General features: G+C 45.4%; 1 protein-coding gene across 1 annotated transcript in view; it reads left to right on the forward strand.

The window, feature by feature from the left end:
• Positions 1-25,732, forward strand: part of MBOAT2 (membrane bound O-acyltransferase domain containing 2) — a 1,191,404-nt gene that overhangs the window by 359,972 nt on the left and 805,700 nt on the right. The window contains exon 2 of the mRNA XM_069606006.1: positions 5,856-6,001. Within this exon, the coding sequence (XP_069462107.1) occupies positions 5,856-6,001 (146 nt within the window). The remainder of the gene's footprint in view (positions 1-5,855; positions 6,002-25,732) is intronic.

The raw sequence follows: 25,732 nt of genomic DNA on the forward strand, positions 1-25,732 counted from the left end.
GGAAAGCTTGGTCTCCGTCCCGTGCATGTCAGCAATACTCCTGTGCCTGACATACTCCACTGGAGTTTTCTGGCTGGTCTAAGCTACAAGGTGGTTTTGGAGTTCTGAGTGGCCCATCAACTATTTTGTCTCAACCTTGGTTGTTCCTGGGACCCCGTCTCCCAGGCCAGGGTCTCCATGCATTTTTTGTCCAGTCTCCACCCCCAACCCCAGGGGTCAGTTCATCTAGCAGACGGCTACTACTGGCTCTCCAACGGCCATTCCAGTGAAAGTAACTACGTCACAACCTGTATAGCATTTTAGGCCCCTGCATGTTTGCCTGATAACATCACCAACTAAGGCACCACCAGTCTAACCCTGATGGTTTAGTTGTGAACATATCTGTTCTCTGCTTGCTTTTGAAAAAAAAAGGAAAATAACTTTAGAAATGTGAAACCATGACGTTCTTGGACGCCATGTACACTAGATAACATTTTATTGCCGTTCTCTGAAAGATGGTGCTCTGCCAGTATGTCACATTTGTTGGAAAGACGCCAAACACCTGTTTTGGGATAGAACACGCACACATGTGGTATTGGTGGCTTCTGCCACAGTTGCTGCCTAAAAATGAGCTGAACTGCTCACCCACGTACCCTGTGCTCAGGGGTAAGCAATACAATGTTTAAATACTCTAACAAAAATATATAAGCAGCCAGGCTCGCAAAGCTCATGTGATGGCAATAGCAGCATTGTTCCAGTATCCTGGAACGTACGGGCACACCCAGGGCCAAACCCACTTGCACGAATGCTTGTATAAAGACGCTGCGCAGAAACAAGAGTGCTAGTGACCCAATCTATGCCGTCTGTGGATCAGGCAATCGACTATGTGCCCTGGGCAAGGCCTACCAGCGAGTTCTTGGGATGCCTGAGTGGGTGCGTCATACACGCAGGGATGTGGCGGGATCGGTCTCACGACCTGTGGGGAACATTGGCAGATTGTTCTCGCGCAGTTCCTGTATTCTCTATTTGTTGAATGTCCGCCTACAGAGTATGAATCCCTCAATACAAGGGAGTTTGTGAAACGCTGATTCGTTGGTGTTGCATGACTAGAATTGACGTTTTTACATGTGAAAAGTTGACTTCTACTAGTTCCTGTAGAGCAAGGTTGTATTGACCAGTGCGATTATAAGCCTCAAGTCGCCTCTGTGGAAATGGAAAAGCTCATCAGCCCTTTATTTATTAAGGTGCTTTGTTGCGTGCCAACAAGTTGCCTCATGACTACTACAGAAATGTAATCCTTCAGTGTCAGGAGATTGAAGACTGCCCTTATTTCAGGAACTGTTAATGTGTAAGCTGGCAAAGAAAGGGCGGGTCACTCGCCGTGGCTTAAGGTAGGTTGTAATGCAGCGGCTTGTCTAAAAAGTGATGCTTGGTTGGATCTCGGCTTTCTGGTGGGAGCATAATGGGAGGGAGAAGATTTCTCTAGCAAGTCTTGGACGTCATGGCTCGGTCTTGGCCATATATTCCCTGGAGTCATTGGGCAAATTGCAGGAGGGTGTAATATGGTCACCGTTTTCTAAATGAGGCAAAGCCTGGCAGCCAGCAGTAAACATGTAATATACTAGTACTGTCTAGATGATGCTAATTGGGCCCCATCAGAGAGCCTACAGGATGAGAAACCTTGCTCGCATTCAAGATGGAGGCGAGAGAGCTAGTAGCATGCTGTGACAAATCAAGGGTATTCGTCCCTTCTGCCCAAGGAGGCGACTCCCCCCTTATGGGACAAGGACTCCTGTTCCAGTGAGGAACTCCCTAGACCATCCACCATGGTGGCATATATGGGACTATCGGCTATGAAGAACATTATAAGATCCAGGAACTTGTCTGAAGACAAAACTAAAATATCCCTATATGCACAAGGAGGAGGATCTGTCTTTTTTAATAAGAGACATGCATTTAACAGAGACGAGTAGGCTGCAAAAAGAGAGCACGCCGAAGAGAGGTGAAGCACAGAGAAGACTAAAGCAAGCCCCCTGATGAAATGATTCCGGGAGGAGGCGTAGCGCAGGAGAACCGCGAAGCCTGCGACTTTCAGAAGAGTCCTGAGCATCAGAAGGAAATGCTGGAAGGCCCAGTGTTTCCATAAAAAGGGAAGTCTGGGAGAAATGGAATCCTTATCCCAGTGGTGGCATGACCACAATGACTCTGGGTGGCCGTCCGCCCATCAAACAGCGCTGAAACGGTATTGTACAAAAATGTCACCCTCATTTGTGTGCCCCCACAGTCACTGGACTTTGGAGGCGCACAAAATGAGGGTGACATTTTTACTGTGCCCAAGCAGAGCGGGGGTTGCGGGGGTGTACCCCGGTCTTCCTGGGTGCAGTAATGGGCTTGCGGGGTGTCCCCCCGCTTACCATTTCGGAAAGCGGGGGACACGCAAGAAAAAAGAAAGAAAAGTACCCTGCGGCGCGCGCTCAAACCCACGTTAGTGGGAAGAGCCGACACCGAAAGGATCTCAGAGTGTGGACGGCACACGTAGAAGTTTGCCGCCCTAAATGTAAGTGGAGTGAGGGGGTTGGGAGGGGTAATGCAGGCCAGTTGAAGGGGGCACAGTGATTCATATGATCACTGCGCCGCGCTGTGACTGGCATCAGCATTTTGGCCATCGCAGTTGCAGGCGGCGCAGTGATCATAGATCCCGCTGAAACCACCCAGCTGGGGGAGTGAACGAGACTCCCTGTGACCCGCATCCAGACCTGTCCCCACGAGAGAGAGAGAACTGAGTGCGTGATAAACAACCAGGAGGAGCACGAGATCTGGAATAGAGGAAAAGAACCAGAGGGAGCGCCTAGCCTGACAGCATTGCCCTGCAGATACAGCGATAACTGGAGTATTGGGAGGCCGCTGGAGCATCGTTATGGAGCAACTAGCCCCAGTTAAATTGATGAGATACTAAATATAAAGCCATTAAAGTGGAACTGTGTTCATGTGATCAAAAGAATAACGACTAATGCTGAAAGAGAAGATTAAGAACTGGGCGCAAACACCCTAGGAAGAGGGGGAAAGGTCCCTTTGGTTTAAGAAATAAACATTGGAGGAAACCAGAGAGAAAAGTGGAGGGGAAATTAAATGAACCAGATAAGAGGAGAAATAGCCAAACTGAGCAACCCCAGGAGAGGGCCGTGGGGTAGGGGGGGGTCAACTCATTACAAAGGCTAACCAATCTTAGAAGGACCAGGCTCCAAGAGTCAGAAAGGCATATAAGCTTGAATCAAAGTATAACAAAGAGTAATACAAAGGACTGTGGAACAACTGTCTCAAAGGGCAGACAAAACTCAAGTAAATTGTAAAATAGTTACAAGATCTTGTCCACAAAGCCTAGAAAGAGACATTGACAGCAGTTTTCTCGTCCTATGTCAGAAACACCAACAGTGTCGACTTGGAATATGTTTTGAATAGCAACATCACATAAAGTCACTGTTTCACTAACCTTTTCACTACCTCACTATAATGGTTCAAACTGTATATTGTTGAAACACTATATGACTATTAATAAGGTGCCAACCACAAATTGAAGTCCTATAACAAATGTGTATGTTGTTTTAGGGTGAAGCCCTAACAGTGGGGCTTTTTTAACAACATGATGACAAATAAAATTGTGTTTTTTCTATACTAAATCAGAGGGATCTGGTTTTTGATGAAAATTACAGACCAATGTTAGGTGTCTGTTTAAGTGGAGTGGTTTTTTCATACCTTCAGGTGGAGAAGGGAGGGGTAGCTTGTATCCATTTTGTATCTATATAGTTCACTAATTTCCCTCTAGATACAGGCGCCCCGATAACAAAAAAAAGAGGGCCCTTTACCCCTTTTTTATTTAAGAAGCTCATAAAGAAGGTGTAATTGTTTTCTTTGTGTGTGTGAATTATGTATTGCTTTTTATGCATCATAACATTTGTACATTTTCTTATTGTATGGTGTTATGTTTTGTAGTTTTGGAATTGTGTAGGCACTTTTATTGCTTCTATACGTTGCTTGGAATATTTAACATAGAACAAACTTCACTTTGTGATTGGAAATCGTCAACCTCGCCTCCTGTGCCAATACGTTACCTGCATCACTCCTCTGGACAAAGCTATGGTAATCACATGTTTGATAGGGTTCTAGTTGGTCTACACAAATGTGCTACACCTTTGCCTCCCACATCCCTTCCCCCGTTGGAACAGCTAGCGATACAGAACTATGCGCCAAGTCCCTGATAGGAAACCGTGATTCTTTTACGGGCCCTTTTATTTGACCTAAAATTCAAAATACACACACCGCCAAGTCACCCACAAACTATTCAAGCACGAAAATGGTGCAAGGAGTGGCTGTAACTTCCTATGCCTTCCAGTGGCAAATCTGTGGAACTCGCCCTCCAAATCACCTAGGAAAAACAGACGGACCCCTTCCATTTATTAGGGTGTTTTTGATAAACATGAGGCTCCACTATCGCATCACTGGTTTGTGGCGCCGACCAGCTTCACACGTCCACTCGTGAGGGGATCTGCCACCCACGCCTTGCAATTGGTGTCTCAGTAAACTGCTCTTGTGATTTCATAGACTGGCCATAGGAAAGTAGTATCCAATGAATTACACGGATTACCTGGTGTCAGAATGTAGTATTTTTGGCAGAAGCAGAAATGCTGCTGTCTTTCCTGGTAACTACCACCCCATATAGTAGGGTGCTGCAAAGGGGAAAAGGTGGTGGGATGCAGGGTCAAGAAGAGTACAGGTGGTGACTGGCTGGCGTTCTTGCCATCGGTAGAAATAATGAAAACATACAAAGGTTTCACCCGGAACTCTGCGACATGTTACTGTCCCTTTGCGCGGTACCAACATGCTGACCCCCACTACACCGATTAATGCGAGCAGGGTTTCCTCTGCTTCCCTTTGTTGGTGTAGTGGGGTACAGGGGTTGCCGGGGTGTCTGCTGCTTCCATTAGGCGGTAGTAGTGACCAACAAAAAAAGACCCTGCGGCGTCAGTTCAGACCCGTGTTGGTGGGAGAGAAAGGACGCCGCAGGGACAGAGGAGAGATAGCGGCCCTCCAAGAAGCGTGCCCTGAAAAGGTAAGTGGATAGGGATAAGGCGGGCGGGGGTATGGAGGGCACAGTGATCTATGTGATTGCCGAGCCATAATAGGAGTCAGCAATTTGAAAGTCGATATTGGGGGCGGCGCAGTGATCACAAAGATCGAAATATACTGGTACCTTCACCCTGAATCGACTTCCACGTAGCAGCACATCTCATTGTATGCAAATGTAACACTGCTAAGGATATTATTTGAAAAAGAAGTTGGCCCTTCACCAACGTTCCTATTTGTAAAACATTTACGACGCACCTAGATGGAGACTTAGATGGAACAACAAAAGCTTTGTCAGATTGAGGGCAGCAGCTTCTCTCAATGGAGGAGTAACTCCTAAATCATAACTGTTTCTGCTTTCCAAGAACCACGCAGGATCTCCTTCAATTCCAACCCTGAGCATTGTCCAAGTGGGTTGGCCCTATTGAAGAACCTCTTGAGCACTCTCCGTCTCGACCCTCTTCTGTTTTGTCTCTCACCGTGCCTACTGCCAGTGCCATGTGCTTTTAAAATATACACTCGATCAGGCCTCAAAATATGCATTCTCCACCAGCCATTGGGTAGTGATAATTGACTCTTGGCGGGTAGGAATGGTGAATTTAGGGGGCAGTGACTTTTTATGCCTAGCTAGGAGCTGAAACATTGAATGGTTTATCTCTTCTCAGATCAGTGTTTGCGTCATCTCTGTTCTGCTCTTTGGCCAAGGACGTTGCTTATCCAAACTAATTCATTGTCTCATTTTGGTTTCTCCGCAGGTCAACTTCGTAGTGTGTCAAATCTTTGCGTTGATTGCAGCTGTGTGGTTTCGGACTTACCTTCATGCAAGCAAAACCAGCCCTTTAATTAGGCATGTGGTCGCCACCCTTCTGGGTCTTTATCTTGCACTTTTTTGCTTTGGATGGTGAGTAATGTTTTATTTCTTGCACTGTAGACCTTGTTCAATGTTGGTCACTTTTGATCTTTCCTGTGCCTCTTAATCAGCCAAGTTCTTTTAAGGAGGTTGTGGTTGTTATGAATTTAAAATAAAAGATAAAGTACAGTCGGGGATGTCATTTGGGGGTTGTCAGGGGTCGCAGCTGCGACCATTGCGGTCTCCCTTGATACTCCTTAAAAAAAAAAAAAAAAAAATAATTTTTTAAAAAGCTTTTTTTCTGTTTTCTTATTGTGTAAGCTCCTGGGCTGTGGCCAGCGCCATGTGGCACTTTGCTTGTGGGGTTGCTGGCTTTCTTGTTCAGGCCTCTTAAATACAGGTGGTTCCTCAAGTATAAGACTTTGAGCAGTGACCCTAAATAAGAAAGAATAGGATTAACAAATTTGTCTTTCTGGAATTCTATATAATGTCTAGACGCATTAAAGGTTTATTTCGGTCACACTTCAGGGGGTGAGACACTGATTTAGTCTATTCTTAAACACCTTAACTCAGCCTTTCATCCTTTGAGGTTAATAAAGGAGTACCAACACGTTGGGGTGGGTGATATTGTACCCAGCATCTAAAAGAGCATAGATTGCATACTGCAGGGAGGCGCCTGATCTCCAGTGCGGTGCAGGGAGCGGCCCAATAAGGCACTCCTTTAAACAGGCTGTTTTAGCCATATATACTCATGATCTCTCTGGGATAATGAATCTGTTTCTCAGCCTTGGAGAGGTTTGAAGTTGAGTATGAAAACGCAGCGAGTTAGGTGAACCCAACTCTCACATCCCAAGCATTGAGGGTTCTGGTGTGATCCGACTTGTCTGTAGTAGGAAATGGTCCTAAGGAGGGTAGTGGTCAATTAGCAGTAACTGCTGGGGAAATGAATCTGTGCCTGCTTTGTGGCTTCTCATATGGCTACTGATGTTACGTTAATAGTTTTTTTTATAATACGCCAAATCACCACTGTAGTAGCCTCAGATCGCATAGGTTTGTCTGAGAGTTGGTGAATTATGCCCCTGCCTAGAGAATCGAGACTATGAATTCTGCTCATAGGTTTCCCAGCGTGCATCCTTGAATTCCACCATATTGTAAACATCTGTATTTGGTAAACATTATTTAACCACTTACCAACTCAAGACAAAATCAACGGAATTACTGTGGTGGTAATTCTGCCAAAAATGCCCCATAGAGTCCAATGGATTCTCAAAAAATGGGGATTAACTCTGCCCCCACCACTTGTAATCCGGCAGTAATTCTGCCAGGCCAAGTGGCAGTGACAGTAATTCCACAGGTTATTCTGTTGGATTCACCGCTGGAATGCCACCCAACTCATGATGGGACCCATAGTGTGGAAATACTCAAAAATAAAGGGACTCATTACAAGTGTGGCAAAAAATTGGTGGTAACGGAATTACTGCCACTTTTCCTGCACCGGCATACTAAGAGTATGGCCCTGGAGTGGGGAATTTACCTCCAGCATAATGCCGGAGGTAAATACTCCCACTGGCAACATCAGAGGAATTATTGCAGCAATAATTCCACCAAAAATGGGGATTGACTCTGCCACCATCACTTGTAATGGTAATTCCGCCAGACCAAGTGGCGGTAACGGTAATTCAATTGGACGGTATTGCGTCTGATTTACTGCCGTAATCCCCCTTCCCCCCCAACTCGTAATGTGGCCCAAACCACTAACAGTATTTTAAGAATAATTCATTTACATTTAGCTACAGTGGCAAGAGCTAAACTGTTACTTTACCTGATGCCCTGGGAGGGAGAGCTCTGTGAATCCTGGAGGTGCAGGGCTTTGTCCCGGGCTGCTTTTGCCTGCCTAAGACCCCACATGACCCTTGGTCTGGGGTGGCCTGGCCGGGCTAGCCTTTGCTGCCTCTCCATTTCATCGTGCTTACCTTGCTTGGCAGGGACTCCTCAATGCATTTGTAACTGTGTGGCTTCTACGTTTTGTTAGTGCTAGGCTTCCTGTGTACCATAACCTATTTTGACATGGTGGAACTGATAAATCATTTGGCGCCACATCGAAGAGCGTCGCCGGGAAGAACTGGGTCTGGGAGGCTGACACAGGCTGGTACAGGAGAAGTGTAAGTCACTTTGAACCTGGATGTGAAATCCAGTGCGTTTGGTGCCCTTCCATGGAAGAGGTGGAAGTGTACCGCTGGCTACCTGGCTGCCCATAGCCCCAGCAAAGCGCCACCGATGGTCTGGACTGGGCAGTTACCTCTCCACGGCCTGGCTGCCATAGACGGCGCTTGCCAGTTTTTGTCATTCCTTATGCCCTGGACTATTATAATAATGTTTACTGTGTGGGCGGCGAAGCAATGGCGCCTTATCTAGTATCGTGCTCTACGCTAAGCCGAGTGCTGTTTACTTGCTTTGAAATGGCTAAAAAGAATAACGGAAGATCTGGCAGTTGTAGGCGGAGCCGCAGGAATTAACAATTATTGATAATTTGGTTTCTATATGCAAATACTATTCGAAGATTCGCGATGAACAGTTAATCCGAAATGTCAAAATGACACCCGACCATACAGGAAGGGAAGTGCTTTAATTCTGGGGATTTCCTGTGCTTGTGCCATCAATGTAGGGTTATCCGTAAGGAGGCCCGAACAAATGGTTACACTGCCATTTCTACAGAGTAACCCTCGGCCATCAAAAGAACTGGCAAATATTATAAAGCAACCATTTTCTAAACCGAGGAATTAAAAACAAAAAAAAACTGCTGTCATTTATTTGTGTTTTTATAAGGCTGTCACTAGGGATGCGTTGGTGCTCCCACACTGCGAAGGGAGAAAAAAAAGGGTTGGACATCTGATCTTTAAAAAAAAGAACATTTAATTTATTTACTGTGCATTCGTTCCATCTTAACCTTTAGCACTACACAAAGTATCATACAAGTTCCAATAAAAGTATAAAATAAAAGTATAAATAATACATTTCCCTGTCATTTCAAGAATAGCAATGTGATCATCTATCTTCTGCTAAGCTAGTATTGCCGAAAGGTCTGATCATGCACGGGCTCAAGGAACATTCTAGTGAATCAAGTGCAAGGTAATGAGGTGAGGGGACGAGCAAAGTAAATAAGTGCACGGACCAAATCATAAGTGAATAAAACAGACAAACATCGGGGTACATCAAAAGTGCTACTCTAATGTAAAACGCAGTAGGCAAGATAAGTGCCTGGTGGTAAGAGAGCTGAGCGAAGAAGCGGAGATGGGGAGGTGAGAGTGGCTGTATCATGATGGAGACTGCAGTAATATGTATATTTCATAGTCAAGTCAAACCTTTTCTGGAAGGGGAAAGTCTTTAGTCTTTTCTGGAAGTGGAGGTGGCTACCCATCTGAATGATATTAGCTGATAAACTGTTCCAAAGGCTGGATCCAACGGTTCCACGGTCTCTAGAACCAGGTCTCTTTTTCCTAAAGGGAGCAACCACTAGTGTTCTTGAGCATGAGGATCTTGCGTATTTTGCCGGCAGGTATCTTGTCACTTTCTGAGATGCAGCAGACACTTGTGCCAGTAGGCTCGGGGAATGAGGCAGAGGATTTAAAGTTGATGCGCCCTCTTGCCAGGAGCCAATGCAGGGCTAGAGCGGCTGGCCGTAATGTGACCCCTTGGTTTGAGGACTAGGATAAGCCTTGATGAGTTACGTTATTAGGGAGCCCCAGTAGGTGTCTGTTACAGCAGCCAAGGCATGAAAGAAGCAACGCAGAGATGGCCTGCACTTTTTGAGACGTGTTGGGGAATCGGCGTATGCATCTGAGAACAGGCAGCAGGTAATGTGTTTTCTCTGTGAGTTTGTGGATCTGAGGCCAGAAAGGACAGACAGCTGTCTAGTTGGTACAACACCAAGATTTCTGACTGACAGTATAACACACAGGTTTTGGGCTGAGATGAGTGGGGACTGTGATGAATCCTTTGAAGTCATCACTGATTCCCCGACCAGGATCTCCTCTCATGTGGCCATGGGACGGCAGCCGCTACCTGATCCTGGGATTGGCACAGTGAGGGAGGATCACGTGGGAGGAAGGTGGTGACCCCATCAGGAGAGACACAGTATTTTTTCCTTCCCAGCGAAGAAAACCTCATAATTCCTAAATTCATGATGGCTTGTCACTATACAAACCACTTCCATTGTAAAATGCAAAAACCCCGTCCTGAAAAATACTCTAGACAGAATACCATTCATACCTCCTATACATAAATCCCAGAAATCCTATGGACTGCACCTTCAATGAAGTCTCAAGTACTGAGACGAGTTAGAAGTTAATATGGATTGAATGGAAAACCAGGCAAACGTGCAGACTAGTTGTAATGAAGCCTGAGTGCACGGGACATTTAAAAATGGTGTCCGCATTCAGGGAAAGAGAACCAGAGAAGAAACAAGCAGACGCTACCGGTGGCTACTGCAGGCCAGCGGTAGTGTCCATGAGTGAAAAGTGGAGCTACCAGCAACCCACGGCGAGATTTGTACAAGGCGAGTGCCGCTGGCAGAGCTCCAGAAAATGGTATGGTAATGTTTATTTATAAAGCGCCTATACACAGGCAAGCGTTTCAAAGCGTGAAAGTGTGCGTGGAGCTGATGCACATCAGGGAAAAGAAGAGAGGGGACGCCCGGAGGAGTCGCGGACTGGTGAGTGGATTCAAGGGCACACATGTACCGGGTGCTCTTGGGGCTACGCTGGGCATATGGTGAGGCCGGATTAACTGAAATATGGGTGCAATTAATTTTGAACCCAAAGTGAGTTTTTATTTTAACACCATGAGCAAACGCTGAACTATAAGTAAAGGAACCTGATTATAAAGGAAGCATTATTGAATACTAAACTAAAGGAAAGCGTTGATAAGCCTACGAATCAAATGAAAGCATGTGTGAAATGCACGTAATGAACACTTAAAGACAAAGAATGAATCTTTATGAAAAAAGTCAAAAGCAAAGTGATGGCCACTTATGAAGATTGTGAAAGCAAGGAGGTGGAAGAGAGTGAGCACCACGGAGTGAGTCATGTGGAAGAAGGATCTGTGTGATGTGCAGTGCGGAGTGCAGGAGGTTCAAATGCACTGGCCTGGAATCCTGAGGACTACTCTGGTGTGGTGTCCACGTTAGGAACGGAGTGGCCATTGTTGGTGCTACATTCTGCTTTATTAACACCTTGCTGCATTCAGCCCCGAGTCCTTCCCTTTCACTGCTCAGCCCGGAGCACGTCCTTATTTAAAACCGCCTAATAGCCCAGCCTTTAGAAGGCCATCTGTTTCATTGCAGAAAACTCTGACACCGGAGCATCCCAAACTATCAGGGCCACGTGCCCCGGGCTTTTTAGTGAGCCATCTGCATTATTTGCGTCAGCTCCGGCAGGGAGCATGCATTTCTTTTTTCCTTGCTCCTACCGGAGATCAGTCCCTCACCACCCGTGACCCGGGATCTCGCGGGTGCTTTCTTCTTTTCTTTGCTCCTGGCCGAAGCACTTATTTTGATGTCACCGCCGGGCCCGGGCTCTCTGTGGGGGCTCTGCGGCAGCACAACAGCATACCGTGCTGCTGCCTGCAGGGGGGTGGCCACCTGTCATATGCTCCGGACCAGAGCATGAGGTCGACTGTCGAGGAGTAGTCCAAGTGAATGTAAATCAAAGCATAGGTGCACTAAGAGAGAAACCTGTGTTGGCAAGAAAGCCTAGGGTTATTGGTTGAGTGACCTGTGATGGGTAACAACTGCGCCTAGACCGAGGATACCCTGCCTGGATAAACTAAGGAAAGCAAAGATAAAGAATCTCCACTTGTGAATTAGATTGCTTTAGTGAATGTGAAAGCTAGCAATCTCTAGAAGCTGAACCTGAAGGATTGTAATGTTGACCTGGAGCTGGTTATGAGAATAGAGAGACTTGAACTGATTTTGAGTTGGCAAGCTGGAATAGCTGACGTCTTGGGAAAGGGAAACCCGAGACATTGTGAACTATGTTGTGGCCTTGGGGAAGGGAACCCCAAGGCTTTTGGAACTGCTTTGAACTTGGGGAAGAGGAGCTGGAAAGTAAACCAAGAGTTGGAAGAAGCTTAGAACTTTATTTGCAACACTTATTTCTTTTGTTGCTGACATCCGTACACATTGTTTAGCTTTAGTTGTGAGGGCAAGTATAGGTTTTGGACACAGACAGACCTTTAAATTGAACTTACTGACTCAGACTATCCTTGGTTTTTTTTAGGTAGGGAAATCCCATCTTCGCACAGGGCAAGTTAGGCCTTACACCATCCTGACATTTAAGTAAATAAAGATATTTGTTTTGAACCATGAATCTGTTTTCTGTGTCTTGCTTCATGCCTTCCTGACAAGTAGTCCTTCAAGCTAGAGCAGTGTAAACACAGTGAAGTGATAAAATTGTGCTATACTAAAACAGTGAACTTGGAGAAGTAGTCCTGGTGAAAGGAGCACACCAGGCAGTGAACATTGGGGGAGGAGGGGATACCTGGCAGCGAAGCATACCAGGGGATCTGCAAGACCCCAGAAGGGGATTCCTGGCAGAGGAGTACCCTAAGCAATCCATTTGAGATATACAGAAGAGTAAGACATTGTAGCAAGATACCTGGCAGGCTACCAGGGGTTCTAATTATTTCGCATTATTCCGTGCGAGATTCGTTTTTTCTCGCTGCTAATTGCACCAGTGATCCGCCGACCTGCAAGAATATCTACACAAGCCTGCATGTTTTAAACTTGATGCCAACAGCTGCTGTGTTTGCCCCTGCCACCATTAGCCACCACGAGGCTTTTACACTTCCAAGATGGCCGCCCGCCATGTCTCAAGGAACCCCAGTGCCTAACTGAGCACATCCGACTGTCCTCGCATCCGATTGGCCATTGAGCCACCTTAAGCAGCCTACCGCCAGCCGGTAGGCGAAGCCGGCCCACTCCCAGCAAGGCCCAGGATAATAAGGCCAATACCTGTCTTCACCTGTCCCCAGCCTTCCTCGCCATTCGCCCGGACCCCCTGCCGGATTCCAGACCAACCTCAACGGTAAACGCCACTTCGCTTTTAAACTGAACTGCCTAGACTCTGGAAAAGGCTTTGTTACCACAAGCTACTTATTGCCACTCTCGTGCACTCGGGCCTTATTACATGCTGTATCTGTGCCCAAAGTTGCTGCCATTTCCAGTACTTAGGTGCTCAGTCGTATTTAGACTATTGTATCGCTAGTCATCCCTGTAACATATAACTGTACTGTGCCTCACTGCTGCTCGGCTACCCTATGCAATTCTAGTTGCCATTTTTAACCGCATTGTGACCATCTGCTCTGTTCTGCTGATCTGCTCACCAATTGCCTCTAGATCTGTTGACCTGCAGCCCAATGTGTCCCCGCTCAACATACTTTTATAGCCACTAAACTCAATGTTGTGCTTAATCTGCTCTAAGTGCTATTCTGAAGTTAGGGGTTATTCTGATTCTAGGTGTTATCTTGAACTAAGTGTTACTCTGAACCTGGGTGCTATTCCCATTCCAGGCGCTATTCTGAATACATGCTACTCTGATCCAAGATGTTAATTGGTACACTGGCGCAATTCTAAACCTAATGCTGTGCTAATTGACAAACGCTTACTATGACCACTTTGCTTACCTGTACCTGAGTCAGATGCCAATCTGCAACCTTGCACTACATGGATTAGGTAGTATTCGGCTACTCCAAGCAGGCCGCACTGTCCACTGCTAGATTTCGACCCTAGACAGGACACACACTGCACCTTACCCCCCTCACACAATGTTCCTCCCGGGCCTTTACTCTATACTACTGAGAACCATTCTCCACATCACCACTTCCGCATGCCTGCCCAGCTCACCCCTTAACTTGACCAGCCTAGGCACCCCATCACCCACCCTCACAGAGCCCAGCACCACAATCATGCTTACCCTACTCGCTCCCCCATGCCTTTCGGACAGGCTGACCAGATTACGATCCAGACTTCCCAAAATACACGAGCCTAGAGCCAGGGACTCCACACAATCCATACTCGCACACCGAACATCCATTAGCTCCTGCGCTAACCTTACGCTAAAAAAACCCGAACCTAAACCCGTCAACTCCACTACAACCAACAATAGAGCGCTCAGCACAGCTACCACCCCCACCCCTGCCAAAGCCAAAACCCTACCTATAAAAGGTGCCCTCATCAACGCACGCTCCATGATTGCCCATGCCACGGACATCGCTGATCTCATTTTAGCTGAAGATCTAGACTTCCTAGCCATAACAGAGTCCTGGCTTCATGCAGCCGCAGGCCCAGCCCTTTCGCTAGCCATCCCCACTGACTACACCATCATCCGAGCGGACAGAACTGAAGCTAAAGGCGGTGGTTTGGCCATCATTGCCAAGACCCACCTTAACATCAGACTCAACTCCGCCACACACCACCCATCATGTGAATCACTTACAGCCAAACTACCCATCGCTAACTCCCAAACAATATCCATTCACTTACTATACAGACCGCCCCGACCCCCTGGATCTTTCGAGGAAGACCTCAATGCCATCCTTACCGACAACCTAAAAAACTCCTCATAATGCCTTCTCTTAGGAGACTTCAATTTAGGCTACAAAGACCCCAAAGACAATCAAGCCACTCATCAGTAACACCCTGTCTGAACTAGGCTTCACACAAAAAGTAACCAGCCCCACCCATAACAAAGGGAGAACCCTTGATTGGATAGCAGACTATAACTGTGCCGTATTGATCACTAACAACACTCCCCAATCCTGGACCGACCACCACCTCCTCTCCTTCTCACTTGAGGCCTCAAGCCCTACAACCAACATGGCACTAGCCCCAGCCATCCACACGAGAAGCAAAAAAAATATTACAGTAGAAAAACTGATCCCACTCATTCTTCCTACACTAAGCCAACTCCAAGACTCTAATCCCTATGACCTCGTAGAAGGCTATAACAACACCATGCGCATAGCCTTAGACGCCATTGCACCATTGAAACTTAGAAAATCCAAACCAAAAAAGCACCTCAACCAATGGTTCTCCAGCTATCTTAAAACCCTTAGATTGGAAAAGAGTAAACTGGAGCAAGTCTGGAGACAATCTCCGACTGACCACAACAAACTATTGCTTAACAAAATAACGGCCAACTATAAAAAAGAAATCATAGCGGCCAAACAAGAATCCTATAACCAGAGAATCTCCCAATCCAACTCCAGCTCCAGAGAATTATTTACTATCCTGAAAGAATTGGAAACCCCGGTAACAATCCCAGATACTTGCGTTAAAAACAAACAATGGTGCACCAGTGTCCAAAATGCACTAAACAACAAAGTCACTGGCCTTCAAACAAAAATTAAAAATAAGAAAGACTCCCTCACCAATCTTACCAACCCCATCAACGCCCACTCGAGCCCTCCACCCTCACACCACACACCTAACACTGCTCGCTTCAGCTTTTCCAAAGTCTCTTCCCTCGAAGTAGAAAAAATAATTCTTGGCCTTAAACCCTCCAACTGCAAAGGTGACCTCTGCCCCCCACATCATTAAAGACGCGGCACGAGACCTCTCGCCATTCATCACCAGACTCATCAATGCCTCATTTTCCTCAGGAACAGTCCCCAGTAACCTTAAAGAGTCCTGGGTCCTCCCTCTCCTCAAAAAACCCTCCCTTGACCCGTCCATCCCAACCAACTACAGACCGATTACCACCGTCCCATTCCTGCTCAAGATACTAGACAAGACAGCATACCAACAAATTCAAAAGTATCTTGAAACAAACCACCTTCTAGGAATAAGACAATCCGGCTTCAGACCCCAACATGGAACTGAAACAGCCCTGATAGATCTGAAAGCCCAAATAGATGACCTTAGAGATAACGGGAAAACTGCATTACTACTCCTGCTAGACCTCTCTGCGGCGTTTGACCTAGTTGACCATAAAATCCTATGTAATCATTTAGACTCAGCTGCCCAGTTTTCACAAGAAGCCATCAGTTGGATTGAGTCATTCCTCAACAACAGATCCATGCGAGTCTTCTCCTCCTCTGCCGCCGCCAAACCCATCCCCATTACATGTGGAGTCCCACAGGGCTCGTGCGTCTCCCCCACTCTGTACAACGTGTTCACAAAGCCCCTGTTTGATGATCTAGATGGCCTGGGTATCACCTACACTAACTATGCCGATGATACACAGATCCTCCTCCCGTTGACGGGAGATTACAACCAGGATTTGGTCTTGGTGAACAGGGTGTATCTCATCATCCAGGCATGGATGTCTTCGCACAGTCTATGCCTGAATGATGACAAAACTGATCTCATCATCCTTGGTTCTACGTCCAACCTAACCAAACTCGACCACAATTATGCCAACTTCATCATAGATGGGAACCTAATCAAGGTTTCGAAAGAAGTAAAAACCCTAGGAATATACCTCGACTCCTCCCTAACCTTCCACAAACAGGTTAGCTCGATGGCATCCTCTACGGCCTACACATGTAAGCTCATAAGAGCAGCCAAACCCTTCCTCTCCACCCACAGCTGCACTACACTAGCCAGAGCATTGGTATTATCCAAACTGGACTATTGTAACGCCCTCTACATAGGAGCCACCAAACAAATCACCAACAAAATTCAGACGCTACAAAACAATGCCCTTAGGGCAGCACTCAATATTCCCAGGAGGGAACACATTTCCAATATCAGGAAATCCCACAACTGGCTCAGCACAACAGACAAAATCCTGCTTAAAGTAGCATCGCTCACCCACAAATGCCTGAATAATGCTGCCCCACGCTATCTGGCAGACAGAATATGCAAACACAGCCCCATCAGACCCACCAGAACCTCCAATGCTAATCTGCTCACCGTCCCCAGGTTTAAACGCACTAAAATGGGTGGCAACAGCTTCCAGGTGAAAGCACCTCAACACTGGAACTCCCTACCACCATCGCTCAGAACTCCCCAACCTTACTCACTTTTTAGACGCAACTACATCCATTGGTTAAAGAACACGAACCACTAACACCACACGGCTGCTCTCCGCGCTGCATGCTTTAAGAGAATCTGTAAATTTGTAATACTAAACTTGTATATATCTGTAATTCTTTAAATACATCTACTGCATTCTCTCCTGCCAAACTGTACACATGTTCCTTCATTGTCACACTGTAATTATGTAATGTAAAGTATAATTATGTAATGTAAAGTATAAGCATCCTGTAACCAAGCTTTGAATCACCTTGCTGCTCATGCGCCCTCATACCCTCGGGTCTGGTGCGCAATACAAATGAATAAACTAAACTAAACTAAACTAAACTAAGAACCAGATGAAAGGAAGCCCTGGCAGTCAAACTACCATGCAAGTTAAAGTTAGATAAGCACGTTGGAATTGTGGGAAGATACGTGGCAGGAGAGTATACCAGGGGATCTAATGAACGTACTAAAGGATTCCTGGAAGGGTAGTATACCAGGAAGTCCTTTACAATCACAGAAAAAGTGTACGTACATTGCAGAACAGATGGTAAAACAAGTATACCAGAGACTGTAAGAAAACAGGCCAGTTGAAGATGTGAAATTGAACAAAGACCTTTTCCTGTTGAAATCAAAATACCTTGCTGATGGATTTAAGAAAAGACCTGAAGAGCTCATGGGAGGATTCCTGATGGACAAGTACATCAGGTAGTTCGAAAGATATCAAAGAACCCTATGTGGAAATTCTTATTTTGAATAAAACCCCTTTGGTTTGTGAACTCGGTGGAAAGAAATCTATGAAGAGTTTAATGATATGGGACATATTATTGGCAAAGAAACTTCCTGAACCAGGAATAAGAAATCAAAGAGGCTTTTTTTTTTGAAAGAGGTAATTTTGCCATCCTACTTAAGTAATCCAGGCTAAGGGAACCACCCTCTGAAGCCAAGGATTTCCCCTTGGAAAATACTATTTTTGTTGGATTATCTACGTGCTTTAATTGTCAACACTTTTTGCTGAATCTAAATCAGAGACCTTTCCTTACACCCTTAGTTCATTTCTAGTATGAAGGTCAGAGTAGAATGTTTTGGACACAGACAATTTATATCTTTTGATGACGAGACAGACTGATCTTTAGTTTTCTAGGTAGGGAAACTCTCTTTATCCAACCCTTTTGTTTTAATAAAGATGTCTGATAATGAAAATATTACGAACTTTGTGTCTGCCTCTAATTTCTGACCCCTCACAGGACCTAGGGAAGGGGTCCAAGTGAAAGCAAGGGCAGTGAGGATGGAATTACCAAAATAGATGATTTTGGTCTTTGAGGCTTTCAGGCAAAGGTTACTGTTGATTATTCATTGCTGAGTTTGGATTAAGGATTATCAGATGTAAAGATGAGTATTTGAAGATTCTGGAGATTGAAAGCTATCTGAGCATTGTCTGTGCAGGTTTAAAAATGGTTGTGTGGGTGGCAAGAAGGTTCATCGGAGGTCTAAGATAGAGTTTTAAAGAGCAACGGGCATAGAATGCAGTCTTGAGAGACTCTACCATGTTGGATGTTAGGCTTAAAAAAGTAATGGGGGATGACCTGACGCGAATATTTAGGTTGGACAGGAAAGAGGAGATCAGGTGGAGGGCTGAGCATGACTTGACAAATAATGGCTCCAGGTGGTGTAGGACAGTTTTGTGATTGATGGTGTTGAAAGCTGCCGACATGCCAAGAAGAATGAGAATGGGAAGAACAATTTTAGATGAGGGATGACAAAATCTCCTCCTTCATAAATAGAAGTGTACATTCTGTGCTTCTGGACGGTCTAACACCCAACTGATAATCATGCAGCAAACCATGAGTTTCAGAGAAACATAATAATTTATTGGTAGTGACCTTTTTGAGAATTTTGTAAATAAAATATAAGTTGGCAATGCGATGAGAATTTGAAGGGTATTGTGGTCTTCATTGACTAACTTTAGGAGAGGCGATGTATGCGTTTTCTGCAACATCTGAGGAAAGATGCCAGATTTGAGCAAGCTGTTCACCTAGAGAAGTAGGGCAAGACCACGGGTAAGAATATAATCTGCAATGGTCTTGACAGGACAGGGTTTAACCTGCTCAGAAGAAGCTTTCATATCTTTTACCGGAGGCAACATATCAGATTATGAAATCTGAGAGAAAGTGGAGCAGAGGGCATTCATCAGCAGGGCTAAAGATCTTTGTAGACTAGAGATGGACCAGTTGGTGGAATACATTATTTTCCAGGATGAAGGCGCTGGTGGTACTACTGGTGAGGATGAGCATTCAGCAGGTGGACTGAGTTCTTTTTAAATCCGGCTCAGATCAGAAGATGTATTGAAGGCGGATGCACTTTGGTCATGAAGCAGTGGGGGCTTTCCTATAAGGGGTGTTGGGGCCGCGCTTCCTCTTATTTTTCAGGACCCTCCAAGCCCCCCTGAAGAAGACCTGAGCAGTAAAATAAAAATGCATTCGCATTATGGAGCAAGTGATTTTAACTCACTCCATTATAATGCAAATGTACTATTTGCATTTTCAGAGAATCTAAAAACATCTAAATTCTTTGCAAATGCAAAGACTGGTGGTGTCCCTTATGCCCTCCACAGCACTTAACCTGGGTGAAGTCCGGTAAATAAAATGACCATGTCTACACTTTTGTACAGCTTTGTAAAAGGCATTATGGCGACCCCAGGGGATGTCACTCCCTTCAAGATGCCTCGATGCGCTGAAACTCGGCACATAAAGCACTGTGAAGCACTCTTCACCCCTCTCTCTGCCTGTCTGTCTACGGCCGGTGGCACGATTGAAAGCTGACCCTGCTCTTTGCATCATACAAGCATAGGTAGGAGGAGGGGTGAAGGGCATCTCCTGACCCTCTTCCTCCAACATGGTGACGTTGGAGAAAGAGGGGAAAAACCCAGGGGCCGTGCTGTAAAGAGAAGATCACCATTGCTGCCCAATTCTGGTGCGTCTTTAAAACAAAAACAATGTTGTGTATGTTTGTGTGATTGTATGTGTCTGTGTGAGAGAGAGATTGGGGCTCATTACGAGTCCGGTGGTAACCATGCCGGTACTACCGGCAGGCTGCCGCCAGACCCGTAATTATTTACTGGCACCTGACTTGCGGTAACAGAGGATTACAACCCCGGCGGTCTGTAAAGTCAGGCGCCGGTAAATTGTAAATCCCTATTCCCATGGAGTACAGTAGGACTGTATGGGAATGGGGAACACTGAAGCACTGGCACCATTATGAATGCTGCTGGTGCTTCCGTTACGGTCTCCCTACCGTGGCTGCTGTGCCCGGCAGGGTCTGACCTGTCGGGCACAGCAGCCCCGGCAGGCAGACCTTTAATATGCCAGTTCGGAAACGATGGTGCCGGTAAGCTTACCGGCACCGTTGTTTCTGAAGCAGCATAGTCCTAATGATCCCCCTTGTATTTTTAAAGTGTGCGCTTGAGTGACAAAGTGTATCTCTGTGAGTGAAGTGTTCTGCTGGGTGACATGTGAATTATTAATTCACACGGCACTCGCCAGAACACTTTCTCAGGCAAATACACATATTCATATAAACATGCACACAAGCATTCACGCGCCCATGCAGCTTCTCTCAATCATTCACGCAGATACACATATTCATATATGCATGCACCCAGCAAGACATGGACCTATACAGCGCCTCTCAGCCAGGATGATTGAGAGAGACTCTGGGTGCGTGACTGTATGTGTGCATGTATATTTAAATGTGTGTATCTGTGAGAGTAAATGGTTCTGCTGGGTCTCATGTGAATGATTCATTCACAGACCACACACCAGAACGCTTACTCAGGCAGGTATAGATGTTCATACACACAACACACAACCAGTCACACCCCCATATAGCTTCTCTCAATCATCCTGGTTGAGAGACGCTGTATAGGTCCGTGACTTGCTGTGTGCATGTATATATGAATATGTGTATCTGCATGAATGATTGTGAGAGACTGCATGGGTGTGTTACTGCTTGTGTGCATTTGCGTCTGGGCTCTGAGTTGGAGGGGTCATTGGTGCAGGACAATACCAAGGTAAGAAAAATGTCTTGCTAGCTGTTTGCAATGCACACAGTCAGCAAAAACTTGTTTTCTTACTATGGCATGGAATTTCTTTCTGGAGATCTATAATAAAGTAATCTTGATGAGTGCTACTACATGGCTACACTCGCATATTTTGGTGTAATAGGTTTTTTCAGATAATCCATTAAACGTCACATCTGATCATAAAGCAATTAAAACAGCAATTCCAAATAGGAAACTAAGCATAATAGTTCAACATATAACCAAAGGTAAATTGATCAACTAGCAACACTTGTGATAAAAATATCCAGACAGTGTCTCCTTGCTTTCATTGCCCTTTGTAAACATGATGATAATGCCCAAGCCACACAAGTTGAGTCTGGCAAAATGAGATAGTGTAAGGCTGGGCGTATGTTTCCTCATGTCTGATGTGACTAGTATGCCGACCCTGTCCCTTCTTCCATAGGGGATCCCCCCATGGTGCGAGGGTGGTGCATCCACAGTCCTATAGTCCCCCTGGGAGTGGTGCACCGCCGGAGGATAACATGGGTGGGGAAATCCCTTATGGGACGATATGATAAGGATAACGTAGCATTTGAACACCCCTTTAACCACTTCCTCACCCACTAAGCCACTTCCCCCTCTTATATTTATAGGAGTAAGGTAGAACTTCCTTAATAGACTGTAAGACTGAGACGAGGAAGAATGAAAACAACTTTGAAGGAGTTGGTGGTATCAAAAGCACTGTGACGAAGAGGCCCGGAGCAATACCGATCGCTGCGCAGAAGTTGAAGGAGCCGTTTATCAGAAATGTGAGGAGGGTAACTTTGTGAAGGTTTTTCAAAAGATGCCATTTGATCAACTCAAAAGGTTAGATAAACGCCTCACTATCCCTACGGGGATTTCTCTGCCTTAAATAAACTAAATACAACACTCTTACAAAAGGATGCTGTCCCTCATGCTTAATCATACACAACTTAATAAGGCATATATATGGCAGTTCAACAGCAACAGTTAATATACAGTTAATATTAATAAATATAACAGTTAAATTCACATCTTAATAAATGTTTATCCTTCTAATCTGGGTGAATTCCCCTTCCCCAGAGTCCAGCAGGATTTTGTTCAACAGTTCCAAAAAGGTTAAGGAAATCCTGTATCGAAACAACCAAGTTCTCTTTGATTCCAACTTTAAGAACACAAAGTTCCAATTTGAGAACACCAAGTTCTTGAAACAACTTCTGCTCAGCAACTCAGAATATTGCCTTACTTCATTGGTTTCAACAAAAAGATCTTTGTCAGACTATTTCTGCACCAGTTCACAAAACCACGTGTTTAGTAATTTTAAAGACTTCAGCAGCAGTTCACATAACACTTGCTTCAATGTTATTTCAGGTTGTTAAGATGATTCTGCGTCAGTCGACAAAATATTGTAATGGTTCTTCAACTTCTTCTTTGTGACTTTTAACCACACCACACCACAGCACTGAAAATGCTTCTACCGGGTCCATTCACCTGCCAGGCTTATTAACATAACATTTTCTGCTCTGGTGTACTCTCCTACAAGAACAGATCCAACTACTAGAACACACTCTGAGCTGCTGTACTCTCCTGCTAGGCCAGAGTAAATAACTACTTGTTAGTAATTCAGTGGTAATATTTGAATACAAACAAAACAATGTAGCAATATATTTTGCTCCACAACTTCAAATACAAGAACCATTTCAATGGAAACAAGAACCACAATGATGCTATTCGATTCACCCGTGTGGTTGCCACATTCTCTGCAGGTTATGTTCAACCCTCTCTGAACATCTTCCCTCAGAAGGGCAGCCTTCCTGCCACTCTTGTTTCGTCCCTTTTCCACTAACCAACCACTGATGAGCAGTTTGCTACAATTTCACATTTCGTTGGCTTTGGCAATGTAGGTTTAAGTGCTTCTCTATTAGGACCTGCTTTTCATATGGATCAGCTCATTCCTTGCCAATATATCCATGAGTCTTCTCACCTCTTGCCGCTGCTGACCCAGCGCACGTCCCCTGCGGTGTCCCACAGGGCTCGTGTGTATCACACACGCTCTATAACATTTTTACTAAACCACTTTTTGATATTCTTGACCATCTGGGTGTCACCTACACAAGTTATGCAGATGACACCCAGATACTCATCCCTATCACTGGTGATTATGTAACTGATGTTAAAGTTCTAAATGCAGTCTACACCGTTATCCAGGCGTGGATGGCCCACCACGGTCTCTGCCTAAACGATGAGAAAACTGAGTTACTCATCCTAGGCTCTCAGTCCAAACTTTCAAAACTTGACAGCAAATAGGACTCCTTCAACATTGATGGTATCATCATCAAGGTCACTAATGTCACCAAAATCCTCAGAATTTACCTAGATTCCACCCTCTCTCATCAGACAAACCAACTCAGTAGTCTCTGCATCTGCATATACGTGCAAACTAATCACTGCTTGCCGTCCCTTCTTAACTATGGACAATTGCCTAATCCTTGCTAGAACCCGCATCCTATCCCAAATCGACCACTGTAATGTTCGCTACTTGGGAACGAGTCAAAGAAACATTGACAGACTTCAGGTAACTCAGAATAACGCCATCAGGGCTGCTCTCAACATACCCAGGTGCGCACACATCTCCTCCACTAGACGCAACATACGTTGGCTTCCCATTTCACAGCGTATCGCTCTCAAAACACTTGTTCTAAGCCACAAAGCGCAGAATAATGCAGCACCCGCCTACTTGACAGCACGCATCACTCAACACAGAGCCTCCAGACCTCTAAGATCTGCACAAGCACACACACTCATCATCCCTAGCTTCAAGCTACAGACTGCCAGAGGTTCAAGCTTCCCAGTCCTGGCAGCGAAGCTCTGGAATTCCCTACCCAATGATCTCAGGAATGTCCACTCTCCTCAATCCTTCAAAAACAGAGTAAAACAATGGCTCCATGAGCAAGATGAAGCTTCGGCTACCCTTTGGTAACATCTATTGCTTGCTGTGCCCCTGCAATCACCTCTGTCTATATTGTGACTACTGACTACCTTGTAAATGTATGTATATATCCTTGCTCTATGTATATATATTATGTAATATGTAACTGCCTTCTGTAACTTTCATTGTAACCCTTCCAAACATGCGCCCTGATGCCCACGGGCAGGATGCGCAATATAAATAAATAAATACAAATACAATGTTTCTCAACAGTGAAAACAGCAACTATCTTCTTTTGGCTTTGGAAATTTTAGTTCTTTCTTAATTGTTATGGTAGATTTCTCTTTTGGCTTTGGCAATGAGTGTTTATCTTTTATCTCATAGATATTGCCCTTTTTCGTTGCTGGCTCTTTGTAAATGTCACCATCACCCGCTTCTGAAATGGCAAGCAGATTCCTGTGTTGCCATCTGTGACCTTTTAAACCAGTTTAGTTGTTAATATAGTAATTACCTTGGTTTCTATTAGTTCCGTATTCAAAAAGGTTCCTGTCCACGTATTGACTTCACTTTTTACTTTGCTATAGTTGAGGCCCCTGGACTTGGCCAGTGGGCAACTACAGAGCACTCCGGGGTCACTCTACCAGTGGACTCATTGGGTCTTGTGTGTGTGTTTGTGCACCTCGTTGCCTCCAAGTCCTCTGCTTTACTTTCTCCACCTGTCCGGGAACCTCTTTTCTCCAGTCCTCTTCAGCTTGCGTCTACCGTCAGCAGGCTTCTCCTGGCTCCAACAACACATTGGTACTTGTCTGCCACCGATACTTGTAAAACAATAGGTAAAGTTATCAAAAGGTGCGCTTTCCGCTGTGCAACCTCTGCAGCTGTGTTTCTCAGAAGCAGAGTCATCTATTCCAATGCTTCCCGCTGCGCCAGCTCTGCAATCTTGTCTGGCGCAATTGGGACCCTCTCAGGACCGGCGTCGACCTCATTGTGGTCCCGGCGGCTCCCACATGATTTCTGCTTCAGCTGCTGCCATGTGGAGTTAGGACAACTACCCCAACTTCTACTGCTTCCTCTGGCCTGCACCTGAGGGGTCATTTTATGGCTCCCAGCCAACCTCAGGTGTTGGCCATTATTCCCAATTGACTGCGACCTGCAGTCCGGTGCCTCTATAGGCTTCTTCATCCCAGTACTTAGGTATTTATGTGACTTGTAGTCTATAATATTGAAATTTACTTTCAGTCTCTACTCTACAATAGGGTGTTAAAAGGTTGGGATCTTGGGGAAAATTATACAAGGCCATTCTTCCTAGACTGAACTCCCCACCCCCTGTTCCCCAACCCACTACCTTTTAATCCTGCTGAACACTGCCCCAATGGTTAGGATCAGAAAGCATCTGCCTTTCCATAGCCACATGAGAAGAGTCCCAGGCCAGGTTTCCTGGATGAATCACCTCTCAGCCCATACAAACCTTACTTAAGTTTAAAAATAAAAAACAAGGGCGTACTCAGACTGAAGTTGAGCCCTCCCAGGAGGAACTGCAAGGTCATGGAAGCAGGAAGCGGAGAGAATGCAGACTGGGACGCTGAGACAGGAACATGACACTGTACAGTTTCAATAGCTGTCAGGCTTGTATGCCAAGTGGATTAAAGAGAAAGGAAGCATTCTCTTGACAATTTGAAGGAGTTGCAAATATGCCTGGGGAAGAGAGCCATTTCCCTTGGTGTTTGTGGACACTGTAGAAAGCCAAAAGAAGAG

This window comes from Ambystoma mexicanum, chromosome 4p (assembly GCF_040938575.1).
Source record: "Ambystoma mexicanum isolate Mex_15411 chromosome 4p, UKY_AmexF1_1, whole genome shotgun sequence".
Taxonomy (NCBI): domain Eukaryota; kingdom Metazoa; phylum Chordata; class Amphibia; order Caudata; family Ambystomatidae; genus Ambystoma; species Ambystoma mexicanum.